The following is a 23,353-nucleotide window of genomic DNA, read 5'->3' on the forward strand; positions in this document are numbered from 1 at the left end:
GAGAGAGAGAGAGAGAGAGAGAGAGACATCCCAGTGAAATCCCAACTCAACTTTCAACCAAAAGACATTCTTCGATAACTTCAATTTTATGTACTTTTTTGTTGTTGTGGTTGATGATGGGTACATTTAAAAAGTGAAGGAAAGAGATGCAAAACAGGCAAAAACAAACATACAAAGAAAAGACAGCAAGCAAGTGAAAGAAAGAGTACAGAAAACAGAGAGAAAGAGGATCAAGAGAGAGAGAGAGAGAGAGAGAGACAGACACAGACAGAGAGAGAGACAGAGAGAGAGAGAGAGAGAGAGAGAGAGAGAGAGAGAGAGAGAGAGAGAGAGAGAGAGAGAGAGAGAGAGAGAGAGAGAGAGAGAGAGAGAGAGAGAGAGAGAGAGAGAGATGGGCTGCTGACTGACCTGAAGCATCAATTACCGCCACATCAGCTCCATGGGCCAGAATCACAGCCAGGCACTCAGCCTGACCCTTCATGGCGGCCACGTGCAAACTGAAAAAGGGGACACAAGAAACAAGGCTCTCAGAGGGGCAGAGATACACACTGTTATGGTATTACACTGATTCTTGAGAAAGTGGCTAAAACAGGTTGTAATCTTGACAGAAAAAAACGAAGTGAATTACAAAATAATATGGTATATCCTCGTAGACAAAGGTCTTGGCTTTTCAGAAATGCACAAGGCCAATCTCCCCATTTTCCATTTTTTCAGAAATCAGGTTTTTCTCCGATCATACCTTGTTTTTTGTCAACACCGTCAGACACAATTAAAAGCAATAAAAAGTGTATTGATTTGGTTGCATATGTATCTTGAGTTTTTAAGTGGTTGTGTGTGTTTTTTGGTTCACACATACGCCTTTAAATGTTGAAAATTCACTTTCATTCTATTTTAATACTGCTTCATGTGTTCTAATTTAAAAATATGTGCTGTCAGACAATGTTTACTTAATGGCTAAATAGATCAAACATTTTTTTGTAATTTCACAAATATTCGTGTAGGCTTAAATTTGCTATTACTTTGATAATTCAACAACTACAAAGGAAAATTTTGTAAGCACATACATTTAAAATGTCAAAAACTCCTTCTTACGGTGGTGACTTAAGAACTGACGGTGGTGACAGTAATCTGAAGGTGGTGAAAGTGACCTAATTATTACCTACATTTAGCAAAATAAATAGCCCTCTCAAGTCAATGACATCTAGCATAAACACTTAATTTTTGTGTGTGCACAGTATGTTTGTGCATGTGTTTTTTCTTCATTTGTTAGATACTCTAGGAAGTAGGCCTAGATTATTGAAAATGTGGCATAAACAGGTTTTAAGTCGTTCAAATCCAAAATATAGAGGTGTATTATCATAGATGAACGTCTTGGCTGTGCAGTGAATGTATTGGCCAAGCTCCCCATGTTTTACATTTTTCATAAAATGGGCTCTTTCTTGGTTTTGTCACCAGCGTCAGACAGAATTAGAAGTAAAAAAATAAGTTTACTGTATTTAAGTGAATTACTTTTACAATTCAACATAATTGTAGATACTTATTGGAAGCATATTCTTAAAAATTGTCAAAAACATGTAAAACACATGTTTTTTTGTGAACTACATCAGATGTCACCACCGTCAGGTTTTGTGACAAAAAACCCTCCAAATGCACCTCAGTGGAGGCTGGAGTATAAGTTTGGGTCACAATTATTACTAACATGTCTGGTAATGTTTCATTAACCAGCACAATTTAGTAAAATATGGAACAAGATGATGAGCGGAACAAAATCTGACGGTGGGTGACATCTGACGGTGTGAGACAAAAAAACACTCTTTTACATATTGTGCATTTTTTGCTCACATTAGCCACTTCGTTTTCGCTCTGTTTCTTAGGGGCTTCATGACGCTTCTGAAAAAGTATATATAATTAACATTAATGTAACAATAATACTATTAAAACCCCGATGGTTGTTGACAGTTTATGGTTGGGACAGTACCAGTGTCCAAACAAGTTATCAAACTGAGGAGAAATTAGTAAACTTACAGGAGCTTCAGTGATGGTGAAGTACTCAGTAGATCTAAAGGTTTGAAAAGGGGTCCTAAGTAATGACAATGACCTTGCGCATACCTGATTTTCTGTCTTTTTTTTAAAAATCTGATGGTGGTGACTAATATGCTAGACACACTTTGAGCAATCAGAAAATAGTAGTAAATATTGCTTTACACGCACTATGTGCATATCTGCAGAACCACTTCAATATGGACTTTCACATCATGGTGATATTATTCAATAATATCAGTGATTTTTTACATTTTAAGTCAATTGAAATGATGATGTCTGTCCTTGGGACAGCTGTTTTTACAGGGTGTGGCAGGTTTTATAGCCATGAAAAGTAATAAAATTACACTTAAATATTTCAAACGACTGTACATTTATGTAACAGACCCCTGTGTCTTTACCTGGATTCATTTTGTTCATAAAAATATAGTTTATTTTCAACAGAATTGGCAGCTTATTGCAGAGACATGTTTTAGCCGCTTTCTCAAGAATCAGTGATTACACTGTGGGCCAAAATCAGACTGGGCATGGCAAACATTTGGTTCGCCATGAGGTTAGAACAAATGAAAACGTAAATGTGTGTAAGATTTTCAATCACTAAAACTTCAGCGAGTCATGTCTCTCCAAAGCATTCACAGAGAGTTACATTTTGCGCTTACAGTCTCATAACAGACATTGACAAGAAGGGAGAATGGAAAAGAAAAAATCTGTTCTCTGTCCAGACATCTAACTCAGTGTTTCCCACAGAAATTTTGGAAACTATGGGGGCAGCCGGGGTTTATTTTGTCCGGGGGGGGGGGGTGTGTCTTCTCACACGGGCCTTTTTTTTTGGGGGGGGGGGGGTATTCTTGCAGCGTAAATGCAAAACGGCAAAACAATGACTACAGTATGACATTGGCGCATGGAGAAACTGTAGGCCTGGGCCTATATTTCAGCCATTTATATTTTGAGAAATAAGGCTACATAAGATTTTACCCATGACTTGTATAATAGTAGTACATTGTCATTGTCAAAAAATGCAGTACAGTGAATAATTTCTGTTTACAACACAGTTTCATTCGTCCCTCATGCAGGGGTCTGGGAAACAATAATAAAACAAAATAGGAGCAGAGATAAGAATTTAAGAGCACTGTGAAATTGTTAACGCATAGACAAAAAGGGTCTTCGAGGGTAGGCTATGCCTTTTCCCCCACACATATCTGTAGGCGTACACATTCTACATGAGGGGTGCTGGTCACAGGGCCAGTTTTTTTCCAAATTCCTCCCATTAAAAGGGCTGAACAACATATTACACATTTATGTCTATATTCACATTCATTACACATTAATTTCTATATGCAGCCCGATGTCTCCTCTGCTGTGTCAATGAAGGTCTGTCACCAAACTCATTAAATTACAACTGTAAAACAAAGCCTAGGGAGTGTTAGTAAACTCATCCCCTGTCCCTTCTCTTAAGGTTTTTTATATTGCTCCCAAACCCAAGTAAACTACAACAACTTGACTAGGCTTTTGATCCCTGTCTTTCAAGCACTTGTGGTTCTGTCTATAGCAGGGGTGCCCAACCTTTTTTTAACCAAGATCTACTTTTGAAGTTGATGGTCTGCCGTGATCTACCAAGTCAAATTCAAGGATGTCAGTATGAAAATTTAAGACCACCATTTATTAATCACCATTATTATGAACAAAATGTTTTCAGTAGGCTACTATCGCCTATGGCCGTATCTTTTCAGTGTATTTTTAAAGTGTGTTGAATAGCCTATCTTTACAAAGCAATGCAGCACTGATAGTATGCAGAGATAATTTCAGTCATACACAAGTCATAAACAACTGAAACAATTTCAAAATGATAAACATTTGGTATATAAAAGGCACAGAGGCCCTATTTCTAAAATATGATGAAGCATTATCATGCCTTCAGTGGTATAGGCTACAAATTAAAAAGGGCTCAGAAATTCACCATTTGTTATGGGTAAATAGTAGGCTACTATGAGAGAGAGAGAGAGAGAGAGACAGAGAGAGAGAGAGAGCAATGAGAGAACTCATTGGATTGGTTAACACCCCTGTTAAGTGTGACTTCTTCTATGAAGGTTTTTTTTTTCAGCTCTCTGGGACAGTAGCACAGCAAAGGCTTTCTATTGTGAGTTTGGTCAATCGTTTTGTCCACAACTGAAGCAAGAAACAGCACACATTGAAGTGAATTCCATACATGTCAACAACTAGGCCTAACATTTCCCTACGCGGCACGCGATGTAAACGCAGTTAGCGATGATGCATGCGACTAGCGATTTGGACGAAGATCCTCGCATATCTGCGTGTCATAACGCATCGTTGCGCACATGTCCGATGTTACACGTGTGCACACATGAATCAACTGTAATACCCTTACGGTCACTTCCTAATGCTTTCCCCTCATTCTGTGTTACCGTGGGACTACTTATCTAACCAATACAGAGTCTATAGGATGTATTTACTCCAGGAGGAAATGCGAAGGAAATTCAAAATCGTAATTCAAATCGTTTTTAACAAAAACGGATATCGTTAAAAAAAAAAAAAAAAAAAAAAAATTTTTTTTTTTTTTTTTACATTTTCGTAAACTATGGCGGCCAAATTTAAACTATGGCGGGCCGCCATAGTTTCCTCAATGTATGGGAAACACTGTAACTTGTCTCTCACTGGGTTGAGTCGTTGGTTTGGCCCGCAGCCTCACTTGCTCTACATAATTTGGCCCTTGGAGAAAAATATTTGGAGACCACAGTCATAGGCCAAATGCTGAAACATGGTATTTTGATAAATAATTTGTTTTTTTGTCTCTGGCATCAGCAAGAGGATCTGAGTGTGTCGGTACCCTTTGAGCAGCAGCAAAAATTAAGGCATGTACTGTATGTTGCTTTTTAAGATGATGTGGTTGACACACTGCTTCAACACATGAACGGAAGGTTGAAACGGCAAAGGAGTTATACAGTCATTTCGAAGTGTGTGTTCGAAGTATAGTATATCTGCGGTCCGGTGCCTTTTGCAGCATGGGCTTTGGTTCTAATTTGGGAAATCTAAATGCCACATCCCATGGCAAGTCATAAATAGCAAAGAACACGCTGATCATACATTCCCTATGGTTATGTCACATTGAGCGAGACAAAAGGCAGCGATATTAGATCCATAATTGCAGCTTTTCAAGAGTGCACTTCAGAGCCTCAGTCGCTTTTAAATAGTTATACAGAGCTATGTATGTATGTACTTTGTATCCTTGTGCTCGTGCGGAGAGAGCATCTTCTACTGATAAGCGGTAATAAATGTGTGGTGTGAGACAAGGAAAGGAACAAAGAACAGCTGTTTGCTATCTCATTATCCTCAAGTCCTCTCGTTCTCCACTCTCCCGATTTTATCACGATTTATTGTCCTCTTCAATCTAATATCTCTAAAGGACAAGGGTGGAACGTGATTTGAAAATATGCTTGTGTGATTTTTCTTCAAAAAGATGGCATTATGTTATCTTTTGTTGGCAAAATGCTTCAGAGAACACGCTGCAAAGAGCCATAACGTCTGTGTTTTTTGAAGGTTGCCTCGTTCTTTTGGGCCAAGTCAATCTAGAGGGAAAGATGGCAAATCATCTCTGCAACAGCCTCTTGCTGTCTATGAGATAACCATCGGCACCCTGGTAGCGAGCATTCAGCGGTCCGCTACCCAGGAGGCCGACGGACGGGGGACAAAGTGGCAAGTTGTCCAAGGCCCAGGGAGGGGGGGGGGAGCAGATTTGTGTTCTCAATACCTTGCATGTATTTGTTTGGGGGGTGGGGGCCTCAGATGACTTTGTCCCGTGACAGACCAAAGCTGTGAGCGGCCCTAAGTGCTACTATATGCTATTCACAAAATACCGTTTTGACTGCCTGAAACGAGAGAATTAAGCCCCTCTGAGTTGTTATTGATTGTGACAACAATAGTCTATTATTTTTGAAGCACATGACGGTGCGAATAATAATAATGCGGACGGGCTGTTGGGAGTCTTACAGCTAGAACACAAACACCAAAGTGTGGGTGGAATATTAGTCGAATAGTTGGCTTTGCTGGCCTGTTTGCTGACTTTCTACCAATTGTATGTTTTGGTGTGGATCATGATGACAGCTCAGAAATTGGAACAAAAAAAACACTTCCACTCTTTCTTGTAAATAATGTTGTTTCTAGTTCTACCGCTGTGTGATTGAGTGGTCCTCAGCAAAGACAAGACACTTTCAAGCAAACCATTCAAAGATCATTTGTGATGAAGTCGAGCAAGCAATTTGGGCTAGACGCAGTTGTTTGACAGATAATGTTAATCTAATCATTTTACATTCTCAGCATTGAGACTGAAGACTGAAGACCGACAGGTTTTTCCTCGGTTCACATTTTCCTCTGAAAAACACCAATTATGACTAAATGTGTGTGTGTGTGCGTGTGTGTGTGTGTGTGTGTGTGTGTGTGTGTGTGTGTGTGTGTGTGTGTGTGTGTGTGTGTGTGTGTGCGTGTGTGCACAAGTCCATACAGCCAGCAAACACAAGTCATCATTCATCACAATGAAGCCATTCATCACAACACTTAGAGAGAGAGAGAGAGAGAGAGAGATCTGACGACAAACACAATGACAACAAAAACAAAACAAATCATTTGTAATGCGAACCGACGCCGTGTACATCACCACACCTGACAGATGGACTGATGGGTCTGAAAAGGATGGTGTTTGGGACAGGCCGTGAGTGCATTGAAATATGCATCTGTATGCAGATGATGATGCGGCTAGATGGAGAAGAGATGACCCACACTGGGGTCGGGGCGGGGTGGGTCAGCAGGAACAGACAGGATCAACACGATCTGGCCAGCATGCCTGTGTTTATCACAAGACCTTTGACATCGGCAATGTGGCTATTGAGGAGAGATGGACCATTTGCAATGCTTATGACGTCCTAGCAAAGGCTCCGGGCCAGCACTCTGAAAACTGAACATGACCGACAGTGTGAAGACCTTTTTGCTTCGATTTTGACTGGGTGGAGAGGAACTGATTGTATAAAATTCTTGCAGGCCTTTGAGATGGGCAACACTGGGAGAGCGAGAGAGACGGCACGTACCGTATGCAACATTTGCAACACCCTCAAGGCACTTGACAGCTATGTAGTGTGCAGGCCCGGGACAAAGTCGCCATCCCAATCGACCCAATACTGTACATACAATGTAATTAGCACCCATGTCTGCCCCCTCCCCCTCTCTCCCTGGGTTCAGGACCACAGACCAGATAGAAGAACCCAATGGTTGAAACGTAATTCTGCCAGGGAATAATAGTCAAAACGTAATGGAATAATGGTCGAAACACAATTCTGCCACAGAATTAAACAAAGCATAACAAATGTGCAGAATTCTCACTCGAAAACCTGAATCAGCCCTTTGTCCTACACCTTCGTCTAGGATGTGCACAATCTCATCAACTCAAGAACTCGACATGCGTTTTGCTTCACCAGACGACAAAAAAATGGACATTGATTTTAGTTGACAGCTAGGTTCCTTCTACTTCACTCTCATTTTGTACAAAGGGTGTACAAAGAGGAACTTCATATATAAAACAGCAAGGGTGACAAATAATTGCGCGTAATAAACTGGCACGGTCAATTACATCAGATCAGGTCATTCAGAAAAAGAGCCAGGGAGACAATGCTATGCTTCACTTCACACACAAGCACTTCCCAGTTGTGACACTTCATCTGTAGACACATTGCCGTTACGCATATGTCAAACACACCATTGTGCTTGTTTAGTAATTAGCATTGATAAGGACGCCAATCAAAGACCTTTTCAAGGTAGATGACATGGCCACTGGAGCATGTGATTGGCGTCGGAATGGGGGGCAAGGAGTGGAGGAAGGTCTTGCATCTGATCCTGCCGATATTTGCAAATTAGATATCTCCATGGTGATGCCAGGGATAGGAAAACACTGAAGCGCAGCGCAAGAGAGGCAGAATGGTACCCTCTCGCCACAAGTTTACACCCACACACACACATTCAATCAGAAACACACACACCCACCAACACCCCCACACACACACCCACACCAACACACAATCCCATACTGGCATATGGTACCCGGTAGGGCTGCATGTTGTGCATCCATTTGGGGCGATTAAGAGGTCCAAAACAAAGGAGTGTTTCTCTCTCACAGAGATAAAGAGAGGATTGTGTGGTCATGTTGAGAGCCCCTCTCTCACATACACTCTCTCTCACACATTCTCTCTCTCTCTCTTTCTTTCTCTCTCGCCATTCGGAGTCAATCTCGTGCAGCAGTGTGCTGGGCTGGCTGGCTGGGAACTCATCGAGGTCAGTGGTGTTCCCTTTCACTGTGACAGCCTCGGCCGCTTCATTTATGGCAGCACGAGAGGGGAAGTCAGAGAGAGAGAGAGAGAGAGAGCATGACAGAGAAACAGACAGAAAGACAGACAGAAAGATTGATAGACACAGGCACACTGAAAGGAAGAGAGAGGGAGAGAGAGAGAGATAGATAGAGAGAGAGAGAGAGAGAGAGAGAGAGAGAGATAGATAGATAGATAGATAGATAGATAGATAGATAGAGAGAGAGAGAGAGAGAGAGAGAGAGAGAGAGAGAGAGAGAGAGAGAGAGAGAGAGAGAGAGAGAGAGAGACAAAAGACAAGACGTAATGACAAGAGAGAGTAGGGGGCAGAGAGCGGAACGGAGAGATGACTCTGACCAGAGCGTTACTGCGGCCTGTCACCAAGGATACTGAATGTGCAAGCATAAAATGAATGAATGCACGACATCACGGTTTCCGATCCAACCGCTGCCGCCTTACAGAGCAAAAAGTATGGAGCACACATTATCCGTGCATATTTCACTCTTCACGCTGCTCATTTGCGTGTCTGTGTGAACGCGTCTTGTCTTGGTGTGACAAACGGCCACCGGTTCAGCCCACATGCAAACTGAAATTTGCCTCCGTCCAAGTAAGCAGCTTTGGAGGAATGACTCATGACAGGTGGTTAGAGGACTATTTAAACACTGTGATGTAGTGCATGTCGCTGGCATGGAGTTGGTGGAGTGGGTGGACTGGGGGAGAAATAGGGCCTGGGCACTTTTGGCTAACAGGGCCCCCCCATAATTAGCGGTGCAAAACTGATTCACGAGTGGGCCTAGGGGTCCACGAGGGTGTGGGGCCCACAGAGAAATACCCGCTATGCCAGATGGCCAATCCAGCCCTGCGTGGAGGTGGTGGGTGCTCTGCCACACTGTCACATGACTCCGGCGCAGTAAAAAGTCTATACAGCATGGACTTGCAGACTTACAGATGCAGAAATTATTCTGTTGTTTAGTGTAAATGTTGCTGAAGAGAAGCAAAGTCAAGTAACTTCCTTCTGTACAACTGCGTCTAATTTTTTTATATGTCAATATTTCCTTTCTAATTCTTTCTTAACTACGATGCGGTTTTATTCATAACATTTTACAAAGGCATATTTCGTCAGGGTTTCACCCTGCACTTAACAATGCACATATACCTTGCCAAATTGAGTACCCATGAAAAGATAAATACATGTTTTGCAACTGTAAAGCTTACAAACAGTTCAGTGTGTGCAGTTAGGGGCATGGGGTGGGGTTTTTGGGAGGCGGCAGTCATATCATAACAGAAAATGTATGCAGTATTTTCCAATGATAGTATTCTCTGATATTGGCTAAGCACCCACCTACACACCAAACTTGATCCGACAAATGTTTTGAAAGGATTTGTATTTCAATCATTCAATGTCATTAACCCCTTAAGGCGCGGCTTTATAAATTCATTGTTACCAGTATGGTAATGACCAAGTCGTGGTGCATTACTAAAGGGCCTGTGTTGTGTCATAGTATTGTAGTGCTATGGTAGTTACATTTCAATGTCTATTACAGTGTGCCACTGGAGGTGCGGCGCGCGTTAAGGGGCTACAACCCTAATGGCCATTTCTTATGTCATGTTTTTGCTTTATTAACCCATTTCCTGTACTTCCTTTGTGCATTGTGTTCCTTTGTGCTTTGTTCCTCCTCATGTAAATGTGTTGTCTGCAGTACAAAATGGCCACTGGTGGCCCGGTAGCCTGGTCAAAATGCCTCGCTATTATGCCAGTTAAACTGGCCAATCTTAATTGAATTTTGTGTAGCATAATGGCTTCGTGGAATGGTGTGTTGGCATAAACGGGAACAATGAAGCCATTTATCGAGCAATTCAAGCAAATAAGCCTTGCAACAATATGACAAGCTGCGACACGTTTCAGTTCCTCTAACAAGCTTTAGCACAGAAAAAACTGATGAGAATTCAGACGCATGAAATATGATGAAAAAAATGCTGAACCAAATCTATCTGCTAAAAGTTATTATTTTAAGGAAAAGTTTAAGAGTTGTTATTTTATAGAAAAATATTCTATTTGCTGCAGGAAAAGTTAGAGAAGGTCTTAAAAGAAAGTCACATGCATGGTGCAACCTTCTCTTACTTTTCAGTTTTATAATCATTTGATTAGCACCCTAAAGAGAAGAAAAATCTGTTTGGGTGAAGCTTGCTCCCTGTAACCTTCATGATCTATTTGCTGCAGGGTAATTGATTTGGTAGGGATGTGAAAGTTCAACACCAATATTACGTTTTTTTTCCACATGGAAATGTTCCACATTCGAGGTAATGAAAAAAGGAGGCGCGCACAAGGCTTGTGTGAAAAAATTATATTTTAAGTGTAGGCGCAGATGCGGACCTTGTTGGTTTTTGGACATGGTCCACATTCAACATTACTTCCCAACACCCCATGTGCTTTCTGATGTGAAAGATCATCTGGTGTTAACAGCAATTTCACTTTACTGTAGCTCTGCTTCAGGTAGCCTCCAGTAACCAACCAACCAATGTTCATTATGCATTAATGCAATCCTTCAGACCTTTCCAAACAGATTCAGTAAGTGCTCTGGGCGCAGACAGTCTGAAAATTGTCTACTTATCGATGAGCTCCATTATGAGATGGATAAGATGATGTTGTGGAGTTTTCAAAGACTATCTGGATGGGAGTAGGACCAGGTGAGAACAAGTGGGCCGTTTTAGATATTAAAGCTGCATGACTTTAAAGTAGCAATGATTTATCAGATGATGTATTAATGCTTTAACATTTTAACATTAGAAATAGACCCATTACCATGCGTATAGTTTTGCCTCAGCTTTGTACTCATTACGAACTTAAACGGAGGTCACCCTTGCCACCAGCAATCGTTTCTCTACATCCCGGCCAAATATTAGCGATTGGGTAAAATTAGACGCACATTTCAAACGTCAATGCATTTCATCCATCCCACCCATAATCGTTTCTCAATTTGACAATTCCAGACCCTCTCTGCATAAGTGAAATTAGTCTGAGAGAACGAGAAGATCAGGCTAGTTTAGAACATGAGCCAAGTACAAGCTAACCAAAATAGACCAAAACGCCAATTTCTGACCACCATTATATGTGTCATACTATGTCCGTGTTGTGAAATTCCTACATATTTTTTACTATGGCTGCCATGTCATTGTCTGTAATATGTGCACGAAGCAATTATATATTCTCCTCTCTCGGCATAACCCAATTCTGCAATTCATCATTCCTCATTCATAAAAAAAACCTGTCAGTTCCATTTTTTCTTCCACATTACACACGCAGACACACACACAGAGGACCCTGCCAACTTACGCCGACTTGCCCTCAGCATCCAGCTTGACTGCGCTGGCCCCTTTCTTGGCCAGGAGGGACGCAACCTTATCCGGCTCCCCATGCTCCACCGCGCTGAGGAGACGCTCGTCATTCTTACTCCATTCATGGGCCTGCGGTGAGAGGGATACACACACACACACACACACACACACACACACACACACAGACAGACAGACAGACAGACAGACAGACAGACAGACAGACAGACAGACAGACAGACAGACAGACAGACAGACAGACAGACAGACAGACAGACACACACACACACACACACACACACACACACACACACACACAGACACACACACACACACACACACACACACACACACACACACACACACACACACACACACTCACAATAATAATAAGACATCAGAAATGTTCAAGATGTAATGTCCAAACTGAAGTGAAATAAAAAAAGAATGTAGAAAAATGTGGGAGGAACATTAATGCATAAGCACCCAGCCAAACATTTGCTCTACATTATCCTGCGTTAGAAATCGCACACAAATTATAGTCTTGTACGGTAATCGCCCTTTGGGGAGATAAGCACACTAACAATCTGGTGAAGACAAATGCCTCTCCGGCGCCATGGGCATACTTTGAGGCGATAGGAGGTTTGAGGCTGAGCTCTGAGGCCGAGGCTCCAACACATTCCTTGGTTACCTACAAGTACTCAGACAATTTGTAATATGTGCCAAAGGAATTTCATAATGCGCTGACACAGAATGAGATTGACAGCCAGTAGCTGAAGAGAAGCGAAAATAAAAGCCCACTCCCTCAAGTCGTGTGGCAGGTATATGCGACTCAGGTTTTCACCTGTCGTTTGTGTTTGGAGAGATAACAGCGGTCAATCTTATGTGCTTGTGAGGGAAGATTGTGGGATCATCGCTTACGTCAAGAAGTGAAGCAGTAAGATGAATGTCATCATACACCCCTGGAGGTAACCCACCTCTTAAAAAGGAGAGGTTGTCACTGTTGTGTTTTCAGAGAGCGAGAGAGAGAGAGAGAGAGCGAGCGAGAGCGAGAGAGAGAGAGAGAGAGAGAGAGAGAGAGAGAGAGAGAGAAAGAGAGAGAGAGAGAGAGAAGACAGAGGGGGGAGTGGCGTTTATTTGAGCAGGGCACAACACCTCATGCTCCAAGAATGAACCAAGATCAACAAACAGACCACAGTTTGTTTTTCTACTCGGCTGTGGGTCATTTTCTCAAATAATAGCCACATTAATAACCCCTCGCCGGCCTGCCAAGGCCTCAAGAATTCATTCATCCTCAACAGCTTTCGCTTCTCTGCTCGGTTCGCCACCTCGCCCGCCACAGACGACGAGCATGAAAGAAGGACCTGTCAAAATGGCAATGTCTAGCACAAAGACATGAAAAAAGGTGTATTTCACCCCCACCCTTCATCGATTTTGTCCTTATTTGAACTTGCCATTCTTAACCTCCCACTCTTAACCACCCTGATAACATTCACCACCTCCTCACATTGCTGTGACCAGATAATGGGTTTCGAAGGTTACAAGGTGATCATGGGTGTCGCTGCTGGTGGCCTCCATCTTGCCAAGCTACTCACAATCAAAAGTTTCAGTGTCCATGTAAAGTTGTGAGGGAGAGAAGCGTACGCTAAGGCTAGGGGGCATGGGCAGGTCATGCCGTCAGTGGAGGGGGGCAATCAGGCCGGTCGTCCCAGAGGGGTTTGAGGGCAGAATTGGGTCCGCATCACATTGGGTAGTCATGGGTGAGCGGTTAGGGCGTCAGACTTGCATCCCAGAGGTTGCCGGTTCGACTCCCGACCCGCCAGGTTGGTGTGGGGAGTAATCAACCAGTGCTCTCCCCCATCCTCCTCCATGACTGAGGTACCCTGAGCATGGTACCGTCCCACCGCACTGCTCCCCATGGGGCGCCACTGAGGGCTGCCCCCTTGCACGGGTGAGGCATAAATGCAATTTCGTTGTGTGCAGTGTTCACTTGTGTGCTGTGGAGTGCTGCGTCACAATGACAATGGGAGTTGGAGTTTCCCAGGTGGGCTTTCACTTCACTTTCACTTTAAATTGTATGTATTGAGAGGGGGGCCCTTTGAGATATTTCTGTCCTGTCCTGTCCTGTGCCCCAGGCAAACGCTGTCAGCAGCTCTGGGCAGAGGTGCAGTGAGTGGGTAAGGGCAGGGGAGGCAGGCTATGTGTGGCAGTGGGTAAGGGGAAGACAGGTAGAGGAGCAGAGGGTAAGGGGAAGACAGGTAGAGGAGCAGAGGGTAAGGGGAAGACAGGTAGAGGAGCAGAGGGTAAGGGGAAGACAGGTCTCCTCTCGCGGCAGGGGAGGCAGGCTAGACGTGGCAGTGGGTACGGGGAAGACAGGTAGAGGAGCAGAGGGTAAGGGGAAGACAGGTCTCCTCTCGCGGCAGAGGGTAAGGGGAAGACAGGTAGAGGAGCAGTGGGTAAGGGGAAGACAGGTAGAGGAGCAGAGGGTAAGGGGAAGACAGGTCTCCTCTCGCGGCAGGGGAGGCAGGCTAGACGTGGCAGTGGGTAAGGGGAAGACAGGTAGAGGAGCAGAGGGTAAGGGGAAGACAAGGGGAAGACAGGTCTGCTCTCGCGGCAGGAGGGGCAGGTTTAGGCGTGGAACAGCAACAGCGCAGCAGGCCGGCGACACGCACTTCATCTCAGGGTTGATCAAGGAGTCTTTCAGGGTGCACCCACCGCAACTCCCCAGTGACACCAACTTCCAAGGCAATCATGTGCACCACTTTACACCGAAAGTGGCTTTGGGTCGCTCGCTCACCACAGAAGGGGGTGGGTGGGGTGTGCCCAGACAAGCCGCCACCGCCAACCGGGGTTGAGTGAGGGGCAAACAGGTCAGTTTCCAGGGCCCAGGTAATGGGAGGGGCCAGAATTGGTTCCCCACTACATTGTGGACGGTATTGAGGGGGGGGGGGCTTTTCAGATGATTTTGCCCTGGGCTGTTAGCGGCCCTGTTTGCGGCGCTGGTTGTGCCACTACCTGGGTATCAGTAGAGCATACTGATGTGTTTGGAAACAGAGAGGGCACCGAGATGAGACCCAACAGGCTGAAACAAGCCGAGAGATAAACAAGTACAAAAACAAGATTAAGATTTACTTCTTCCATTGCCTCACAGCAGTGCGGTGTCTCAACATTGCACAACGATGCACTTGAGTTTAAACTTGCGGTGAGGGCCTGTTGTAACACATAAAAACAATGTGGAATACAGCGAAGCACACGCTATCGCGAAGTTTGTACATAGGCCCTACTGTAGCATGCACACGACACATGCATACACGCTGACGTATGCGTGTATATTTGTAACCTACACATACTTGCACACCAGCGGGCAGGCAGATTTAATTGCAGTAAGATAAGGGAGAGGTCTACTCAAGCCTAATGGCCACGTGCCCGGGGGAGAAGATTGTTTACCTCTTGCTGTCAGGGAAGCCAATAAGGGGGGACAAAAGGGTCAATTGCCCCAGGCCCAGGAAGAGGGGGGCCCAGAGACCTTATTACATTGTAGAGAAGAGTAGAGTAACTTTATTGATCCCTGGGGGGAAAATAAGGTATCAAGTAGCTTACATAAATACACATAATGCCCACATAATTGTACCTAATGGGTGGGGGCCCTTCCATTTTACCTTGTCCAGGGCCTAGCCAAAGCTGTCAGCGGCCCTGCTTGCTGGCATGCACGAGGGTCGGGGCTGAAAGCAGACCACAGAGGTCATCCGACAAAAAGGGTCACCATGAAAGTCTGTCACCATTTTGGGAGTGTGCCGCAATTGGAGTGTGCCAAAGGAGGTGGGGGTGGGAGTAGGATTTTTTTTGGGGGGTGGGGGCACACCCTGGAAAAAGCTAGGGCTATTTTCAGTGGCCTGGCCTACTATCCTTAAGGACAGGATGCCAAGAAATCAACTCAAGGCTGTACTGTCATACAAAACAAGAATACAGTAACTACGCTTCCTGGCAAACTGAGCAAAAAGCCTTCTATAAGTTTTCTTTCTAGCCAGACAACTGTGTTATACGTAAAGTGGGGGTGACACTTCCATGTAATACTTTTTTTAGGATGGAAATTTATGCACACAAAAAAAACTTTCTTTTCACCACAAAAATCCTTGTCTTTTCACCACAAAAATGTAGTTACTGAGGTCTTGTTTGGTATTACAGTCTGTTTCTGAACCACATCTTTCATAAATGCATTAACTATAGTTGGCTTTTAGCTTTTAAGACACCTCTTAAAACAAAAAATAAAACATCCGTTTTCGTAGTCACTGCATTTTCAACATGATTTTTCTCTGAAACGGTACAAAGTTGGACCAAAATTGTTTGATACAAGACAAAGGAGGTATTATAAAGCCCATTTCCGGTCTAAACTCAATTTCAATCAGATACGCAACTACTGCGTTCTTGTTTGGTACGGCAGTACAGAGAAGGCAGGGCCTCAAGAGGATTTTTTTCCTGGTGTTCTTGTGGAGCCAGTGAGCCTTTAGGGTCTATCCCCTGCTCTGGTGTAAAGCCTCGTCTACGAGTATCCCAGTCGGTTAACAGATCAAGAGCTTTACAATTATCCGGTCAGTCAGACCAGTAGCTCAAACACACAGTCCAGTGAGGATCCAAAAGACTCTGGTTGGGTTGTAGAGTACAAAGCAATGAAAAAAAAAAACATTTGATACTGTGTGGGGTGTACGGTGGGGGTCGGGGACCCTCGGGGGTCCACGAGGAGATGCTGGGGGGCCGCGGCAGGTTGGCAGGAAAAGCATAGAAAAACATATTAAATATTTCAATAAATTAAATAACTACTCTGCCCTACAAAGCAAAAAGGCAGTAACTGCATTGCTGTTTAAAATGAGTTACTATGACTTAAATGCCATATATATTGAAATCTAAAGTTAAATAAAATAATTGATCTTCAAAAAAGGTAGTAATATAAAGTAACAACTGCCACATGCCAATAATCTCCTGAAAAACACTTATACTGGATTGCAGTATCATTTTAAAGTCAACTGACTCAGTTTGGGACTGGGCACAGTTACTGCCTTTTTGCTTTGTAGGGCAGTAATGCACACCAAAATAACCCAAAAATAATGACAGCAATGTCCCCATTTGTTAAGAGCCTCACTATTATAATCTATTGTATACCTGTACATTACAACTACTGTACTATTACACATTATTTTATATATCCCAGTGGGCTCCGACTAACAGACCTAGACTATGGTTGTGAAACGGGAAGCACAGCAAAATAGTGTGACATAACCCACGTAAGGCCTTGGCTGGAATATATCGGTACATGGGGGGCCTTGCCATTGGAAAGTTTGGGAACCTCTGCTGTAGCAGAGAACTCACATCCTACCCTGGAGGCAGAGTTGGGAAATGGTGTTGGAAAAAAAAAAACTGTGAAACAGACAGATCTGAGAATGGGGTCATGAGAGAATGACGATAAGATCAGAGAGACAATATTAAGTCATATGATGACCTCTGTGAACAGTCAGCCTCACTTGACACAGCTGCACTGAGGAAACTCATGGCAGTCATGTTGGCTTCAGCAGACAAAAATATACACCATGTATTTCCAGAGATAACACGCATGTTTACATTTGAGGAGTTCAACGTAAGGATGAAAGCTCCAAGCCACTGAAAATGTTGGGATTTGGAGATAGAACATTTACATATTCACAGTAATTAAGGACTAAAATTTCTTGCCGTACTTATCTTCTTTTAACGCCCCATCATAAGCCCTTTAGGTTCATTTTGATTATGTATGCAATGCAAAATAGAGAACATCAAAGACTCCACACATAAGGAAGAGAAAGAAGCGAGCATGGGGTGGCAGTTATCACCATAAGTAAATATTTACCCAGAAAAGCTGTCAATGACTGAGTACTGCTTGTACTGGCTCAACTTTGCACTGGCTTTGCACAGAACGACACAAAAAAAAGACTCAATAAGGCTTAGTGTCTTCACACGAAGGTCAACTTCCTGCTTGACCCCTGCCTAGTGACCAATCAGAGTTAGCTATACATATCCCACTGGTGGAGGAGGAAGTGACTACTCGTCTTTACTATGAAGTGAAAGGTCAGCACCTTATGTGAAAGCCGTGAACTGTCACTACTCCTGGCATTGTTTTTGGTCAGCTTATGAATAATGCAGGGCGATAGCTTCCGTGAAACTTAAGTAGAGTTAAAAAAAGAGGGAGTATAATTACTGTGAGCCAAAGCTCCATTGGCCCCACAAGCAAAGCAGCCCCTCACCCATCCACCCTGGCGTTGGTGTGTAGCCTAGCTGGCGGCCCTGTCGGGTTTCAAAACACACAACGTGGTGGGAAACCACGAATATTAAAATAAATTCAGATCCCACCGTCCCACTAGTGTTTGCTCTGCTTAACCCTCGGGTGATCCGATGGGGGTGATGTTTTAAAGAACAAGAGGGTTTATTTGGGAGAGGATCATCTCACTCATGTATGATTATTCTACAACTGCTCCAAAAACAAGCTCCAGTTTCATGGGGCATTTTGTGTCATTAACAAGGCCTTACAAGTCTTACTACTTTTTGGATGTTCACGCTCGACAACACAGAAGACCCCATATAACGGAAGTATGACACTGTGTGTGTGTGGGTGCGCGTGTCTGTGTGTGTGTGTGTGTGTGTGCTGGAAGCTTCCCTTTCATGAGAAGAATTTACCATTCACGCACAACCACAAACCACAGGGCCAGCATGTCAACAACACTGTGATCGCTACATGTGAGTGATCCACGGCCCTGGAGAGCAGCTGAGGGGCTGATTGTGTGTTTTTAGTATTCGTAAATGGATGTCCCAGTTTTGGAGCAGCAAGGCAAGCTATTGATTGCATTCAGGTATCAAGGGCCGCCGACAGGGGCGGGGGGGGTGTTGTCCCGGGCCCAGGGCCCATTGTATGTATTGGGTAGGGGGGGCCCTTTCAGATGACTTTGTCCCGGGCCCATCAAAAGCTGTCAACGGCCCTGCAGGCAGCCCTGTATCACACATGCAGAGCACACTGACCATCCCCTGGGTTGATTGCCTCTGGCATTCTCGATTTTCTGCCCCCCACTTAAAAAAGGCGAGGGAAAAAAACTACGGGTATAATAAATATACTTTTTTTGTTGTTCGTGGCAGCCCATGAAGAGATGTGCTCCCTATCGGTTTCACTGCGTCAGCAACACTCAATTGTGAAAGCTTTTGGGTGAGAACCCATCATTTCCGCAGCATGCCAACTCTTGCCGTTTCGATTGTTACGCTGCAAGGAAAATTGCTGGGGCGAAAAAAAAAATGGTTTGCAGTCCTACTGGGACATTCACCGCGAAGGCTGGAGATGGGGCCTCCCTCTGGACTGACTGCGTGTGGGTCGGCTGCTGACATCCTGCTGCCCTGCTGCTGCACCGCAGGGATTGGAACTCCATAAAAAAAATATGGAGGAGCGACTAATCCCATGCTTATGCGCTGACCTCTTAAAATGCATCAACACGTCATATATGAATTGAATCACGGAGGGTCAGACTCCACACATAGTCTGCACACGACTGCACTTTTTGACAGGCTTGCTTGGCAGATTGTGTGTCAAAACACCGGATAATGCCACTGGCAGTTTAGGATTTGCGGGGGATTTTCTCCGGGTTATTTTGCCATTTATGTGTAAATTGCAAAACGAGCGATGAACAAATGGCTGCATGATGGAACAAGCATCGGGCACCTCCCTGCCCAAATGAGTTCACCTAAAGTGGCTCCAAAAAACTGATTGCACAGCATGCAAAGGGTATGGCACAGTGTCATCCATATTCCTTAGCTGTTGAGAAAACCTGCCACCAACTTTACAGGTTTGGCCAGTGAGGATATCAAGTTCACAAGCATCCCTGGGGCATGAACAGGAAGAGAAAACGGTTAGACTTTCCGGTTTTGCTTTGCTGGTTAGAGAGGAAAAAATGGTTTAATGATTGCCAGTAGTATGCATGCATCAACTCACTGGAGCAGTGAAACCCACAGTTGTCGAGACAAGAGATCTGTTGTGTCACGTCCAACACTCAAACACCCCCCCACCCCCCCCCCCCCCCAAAAAAAACACACACGCGCGCACACACACACACGCATACACTACCTCTCACGCACAAACAAATGCACGCATGAACAAACGCACACATACACACACGCACACAACTCCCACAAAAACAGGAAACATTTAACATTATCTGGAGGGCTCTGTGTGTGACTGAATAAATACTGCTGCTGGCTGTGGTGGAGGTGGAAAGCCAGTAGGAGGGCATTGTGACACACACACACACACACACACACACACAGACACACACACACACACACACACACACACACGCATACACACACGCATACGCAGACACACAGAGACACACACAGACACACACACACACATACACATACACACACGCATACGCATACACACACGCACATGCACATGCACACATATACAAACACACACACACATACACATACACACACACACACAGGCACACACACACATACACACACGCATACGCATACGCATACGCATACACACACGCACATGCACATGCACATGCACACACACACATACACACACACACACACACGCATGCACGCACACACACACACACACACACACACACACACACACACACACACACACACACACACACACACACACACACACACACACACACGCACACACACACAGACACACAGAGACACACACAGACACACACACACACATACACATACACACACGCATACGCATACACATACGCACATGCACACACACACACACAGCAGATGACCAACACCCACTCCTCAATGTAAACACCTCCCTCTTATCAGATCCGGGTCGGCCTCAACACTCAACAGCATAGCAGACAAGCGAGCGATAAGAAAGGAGAGAGAGAGAGAGGCAGGAAGAAGGGGAAGACTGCACTGCACTGCACTGCAGACATGGAAAGTCTTTGCGAGGCAGACCACTAAACATGGTTGACTCCTGTTCCATAAAATCCTTTTTTCAATGGAATGTTAAGGGTGGGGGTGGTTGAAGGGATGGATGAAGATCTCGACAACATGGCGGTCATTTTCACTGGCCAAAACCACAGCACATTAGGCTTTCCAGAGCCAATGGGACACTGACACTGTCCAATGTAAATCATCTTTTTGTGCAGGGCAGGCTTTACAATCTCGCATACCAACATTGACCACACCACGGGGCCCCATCAGAGGGCCCTTGGGAGACGCATGTTGATCTAGCAAATAATCCGTACACCAGTGCACCGACCGCACTGTACTGCATCACCCCATCCATGCCTGGCAAGGGCGAGGCAATAGGTCGGGGGTCCCCTCTTATTGGTGGTGGGGGCCGTAGACATTATGTTGATCTAGCAAATAATCAGTGCCCACAAGTACACTGACCGCACTGTACTGCACCACCCGCCCTTCAGGCCTTGCAGGGGCAGAGATAATAGGTTGGGGGCAAGCAGGGCATTTGCCCTTGGGCCCAGGCCCCAGGGCAGAACCATATTAGTGGTGGGGGCCCTATTATGACGTTGGCAGGCCGCAACGATATGGGGGGGTCCCATCAATGTTTTTCCAAGGGGCCCTGTGTGCAACTGTTCCACCACTGATGCCTCGCACCTCTTAAGCTGTTTCTGGTATCATGTACATGTTGGGCCGTTAGCCATGTGGCACAGGAGCTGATGAGGGCTTTGCACTCACCGCATCTCGCTTTCAAGAGCTCCCACTCGGAGGGTGAGGGAAGAGATGTACTTTAACATGTCAACCCAGAGCGCGTGGGGTTTAGAGGCGGACACTGACAGAGGCTGTCTTCTTCTGGGTTGGCCCAAGTCGTGATGAGGAGACTCCAAAAAAAGACCCCTGAAGTGGTTTGGGTCTAATTCCGATCAAAGTTTGTGAGGTGTGACATATTTCCCTTTGGATGGTGTGTGCCAGAAAACTCCCAACCATCCGCATATCACCCTAAGGGGGAAAGTGCAACGGAGGCTTAAGCTTCCCTAATCTTGTTAAAGAGTTTGAAGAAGACTGCACTGCATATTGATGGAACCTTACACAACACAACCTGTGATGAGAAACACAGGGGAGAAGATGGGCAGACAAAAGTGTACTTGGCTACTGCAAACTCAAGAGAACTCGGTCTGCATAATCGTTCAATGATCCCATAGTCCGTTGCTAAAAAATACTTCCAGTTCCTCTGTATGGTCACAAAGGGACCAGTGCGGGAGACTTGGCAGAAGCCTATAGTCTAGATTTACAGACCATCCAGACATACGGCAGCTGTTAAAGCCACTTCTCCTCGAATCTCAAAGCCTTGGCTGTTTTTTTTGTCCGAGGTTCACCAACATCCCTCAGCAGGACTTATAAATCAGATTCTACAACGTCCAACCATCTGACCGAACGACAGGCTGTCTGGCTGCATGCTCTTCCCCCAATCCTCACCCCCTCTTGTCTAGGTCCATGCCACCCCCTTTATCATCAGAAGCCCTATAATTATACTGTAAACGGGGTAAGCACTGGCGTGGTAGTGGTGGTGACACATAAGTATAAGCTGAGCAGAGCTCGTCTCGATGAACTTCCAGCTTCGGTCGAGACATTTCATACAGCGCTTCCGTCTGATGGCGAGCAGCTGTCTGCTCGATAAGGTGCCATGTCCTGTCTAGCTGTGTCTCTCTCTACCCCCGGCCCCCTTCCTCCTTCCTACTTCCCAGATAGAATGCATGCTGGGAGTTTGTGAGAGGGTGGCAGGGATTCCAGAACCCTGTGTAGTTCCGGAACCAAAGCACATTCGATTCCCAGGATTCTCTAATGCAGACCATCTGATGTGGGTTCTGAAACAAACACAATGCTGCTTTTCTGTCTGCATGACAGCTGCAACTGCTTAAACTGTTACAAAATGCCATCTGGCAGTTTACATTACCCCAAAAGCTCCAACCAAACTAGAATGAGGCTTCAAACTTCCTCAGAATAAAGGGTTAACAAATGCCATATATTCTGTTCTCGTGCAGCCATCCACATCCATAGGAGTTATAGAAAGCAAACTTATCACCAATTCTTTTGGGGAGTCTGTTTGGACAATTGGGGGTGGGCACTTCTCTGATTCATTGCCAAAACAATCTATCATCACATTCAGAAACCAAACCCCCACCCCTACCCCCCAAAAAAGAAATCCCAAAACAGCCTTCCCCAAAAACCACTCTTCCTCACTGAAATAAGTTACAGACCCTGTTCCTTGAGGCTCTTCCTAAAGCTTGTTTTTTTTTCTTTTTCCTTTTTGCTTTGAGTTGTTCACAAACGGACACGGGGAGGAAAAAAAGGTAAGTGCCCACTGCTGAGAATCGCTGCAAATCACAGCCGTTAAAGGGAGAGCAGTTGAGGCTGGCGCTCCTTGTAAAGCCTGCGAGATGAGGTCAGAGTCTGGGAGGACATTTATCAACCCAGTGTTGTTGAGGTGCTGTTACTGAAAAGACAAGAGCAGTGTTATAACCCCCTACCCCCACATCCGCCCTCCGTTCTTTTCCCCCTGCTTACAAGGAATGTTAAGTACTTCATTATATTTCATTCTCCTCTGAGCCCTGCAAAGA

At 44.8% G+C, this 23,353-nt stretch overlaps 1 protein-coding gene across 4 annotated transcripts in view; it reads right to left on the reverse strand.

The window, feature by feature from the left end:
* The window catches only part of rai14 (retinoic acid induced 14), a 79,529-nt gene that overhangs the window by 48,306 nt on the left and 7,870 nt on the right, over nucleotides 1–23,353 (reverse strand). For all 4 annotated transcript variants that reach the window (XM_063210117.1, XM_063210118.1, XM_063210116.1 and 1 more), the window contains exons 3-4: nucleotides 11,740–11,870; nucleotides 409–497 (exon numbers count right to left, since the gene is read on the reverse strand). In XM_063210117.1, the coding sequence (XP_063066187.1) occupies nucleotides 409–497; nucleotides 11,740–11,870 (220 nt within the window). The remainder of the gene's footprint in view (nucleotides 1–408; nucleotides 498–11,739; nucleotides 11,871–23,353) is intronic.

This window comes from Engraulis encrasicolus, chromosome 11, assembly GCF_034702125.1.
Source record: "Engraulis encrasicolus isolate BLACKSEA-1 chromosome 11, IST_EnEncr_1.0, whole genome shotgun sequence".
Lineage (NCBI taxonomy): Eukaryota > Metazoa > Chordata > Actinopteri > Clupeiformes > Engraulidae > Engraulis > Engraulis encrasicolus.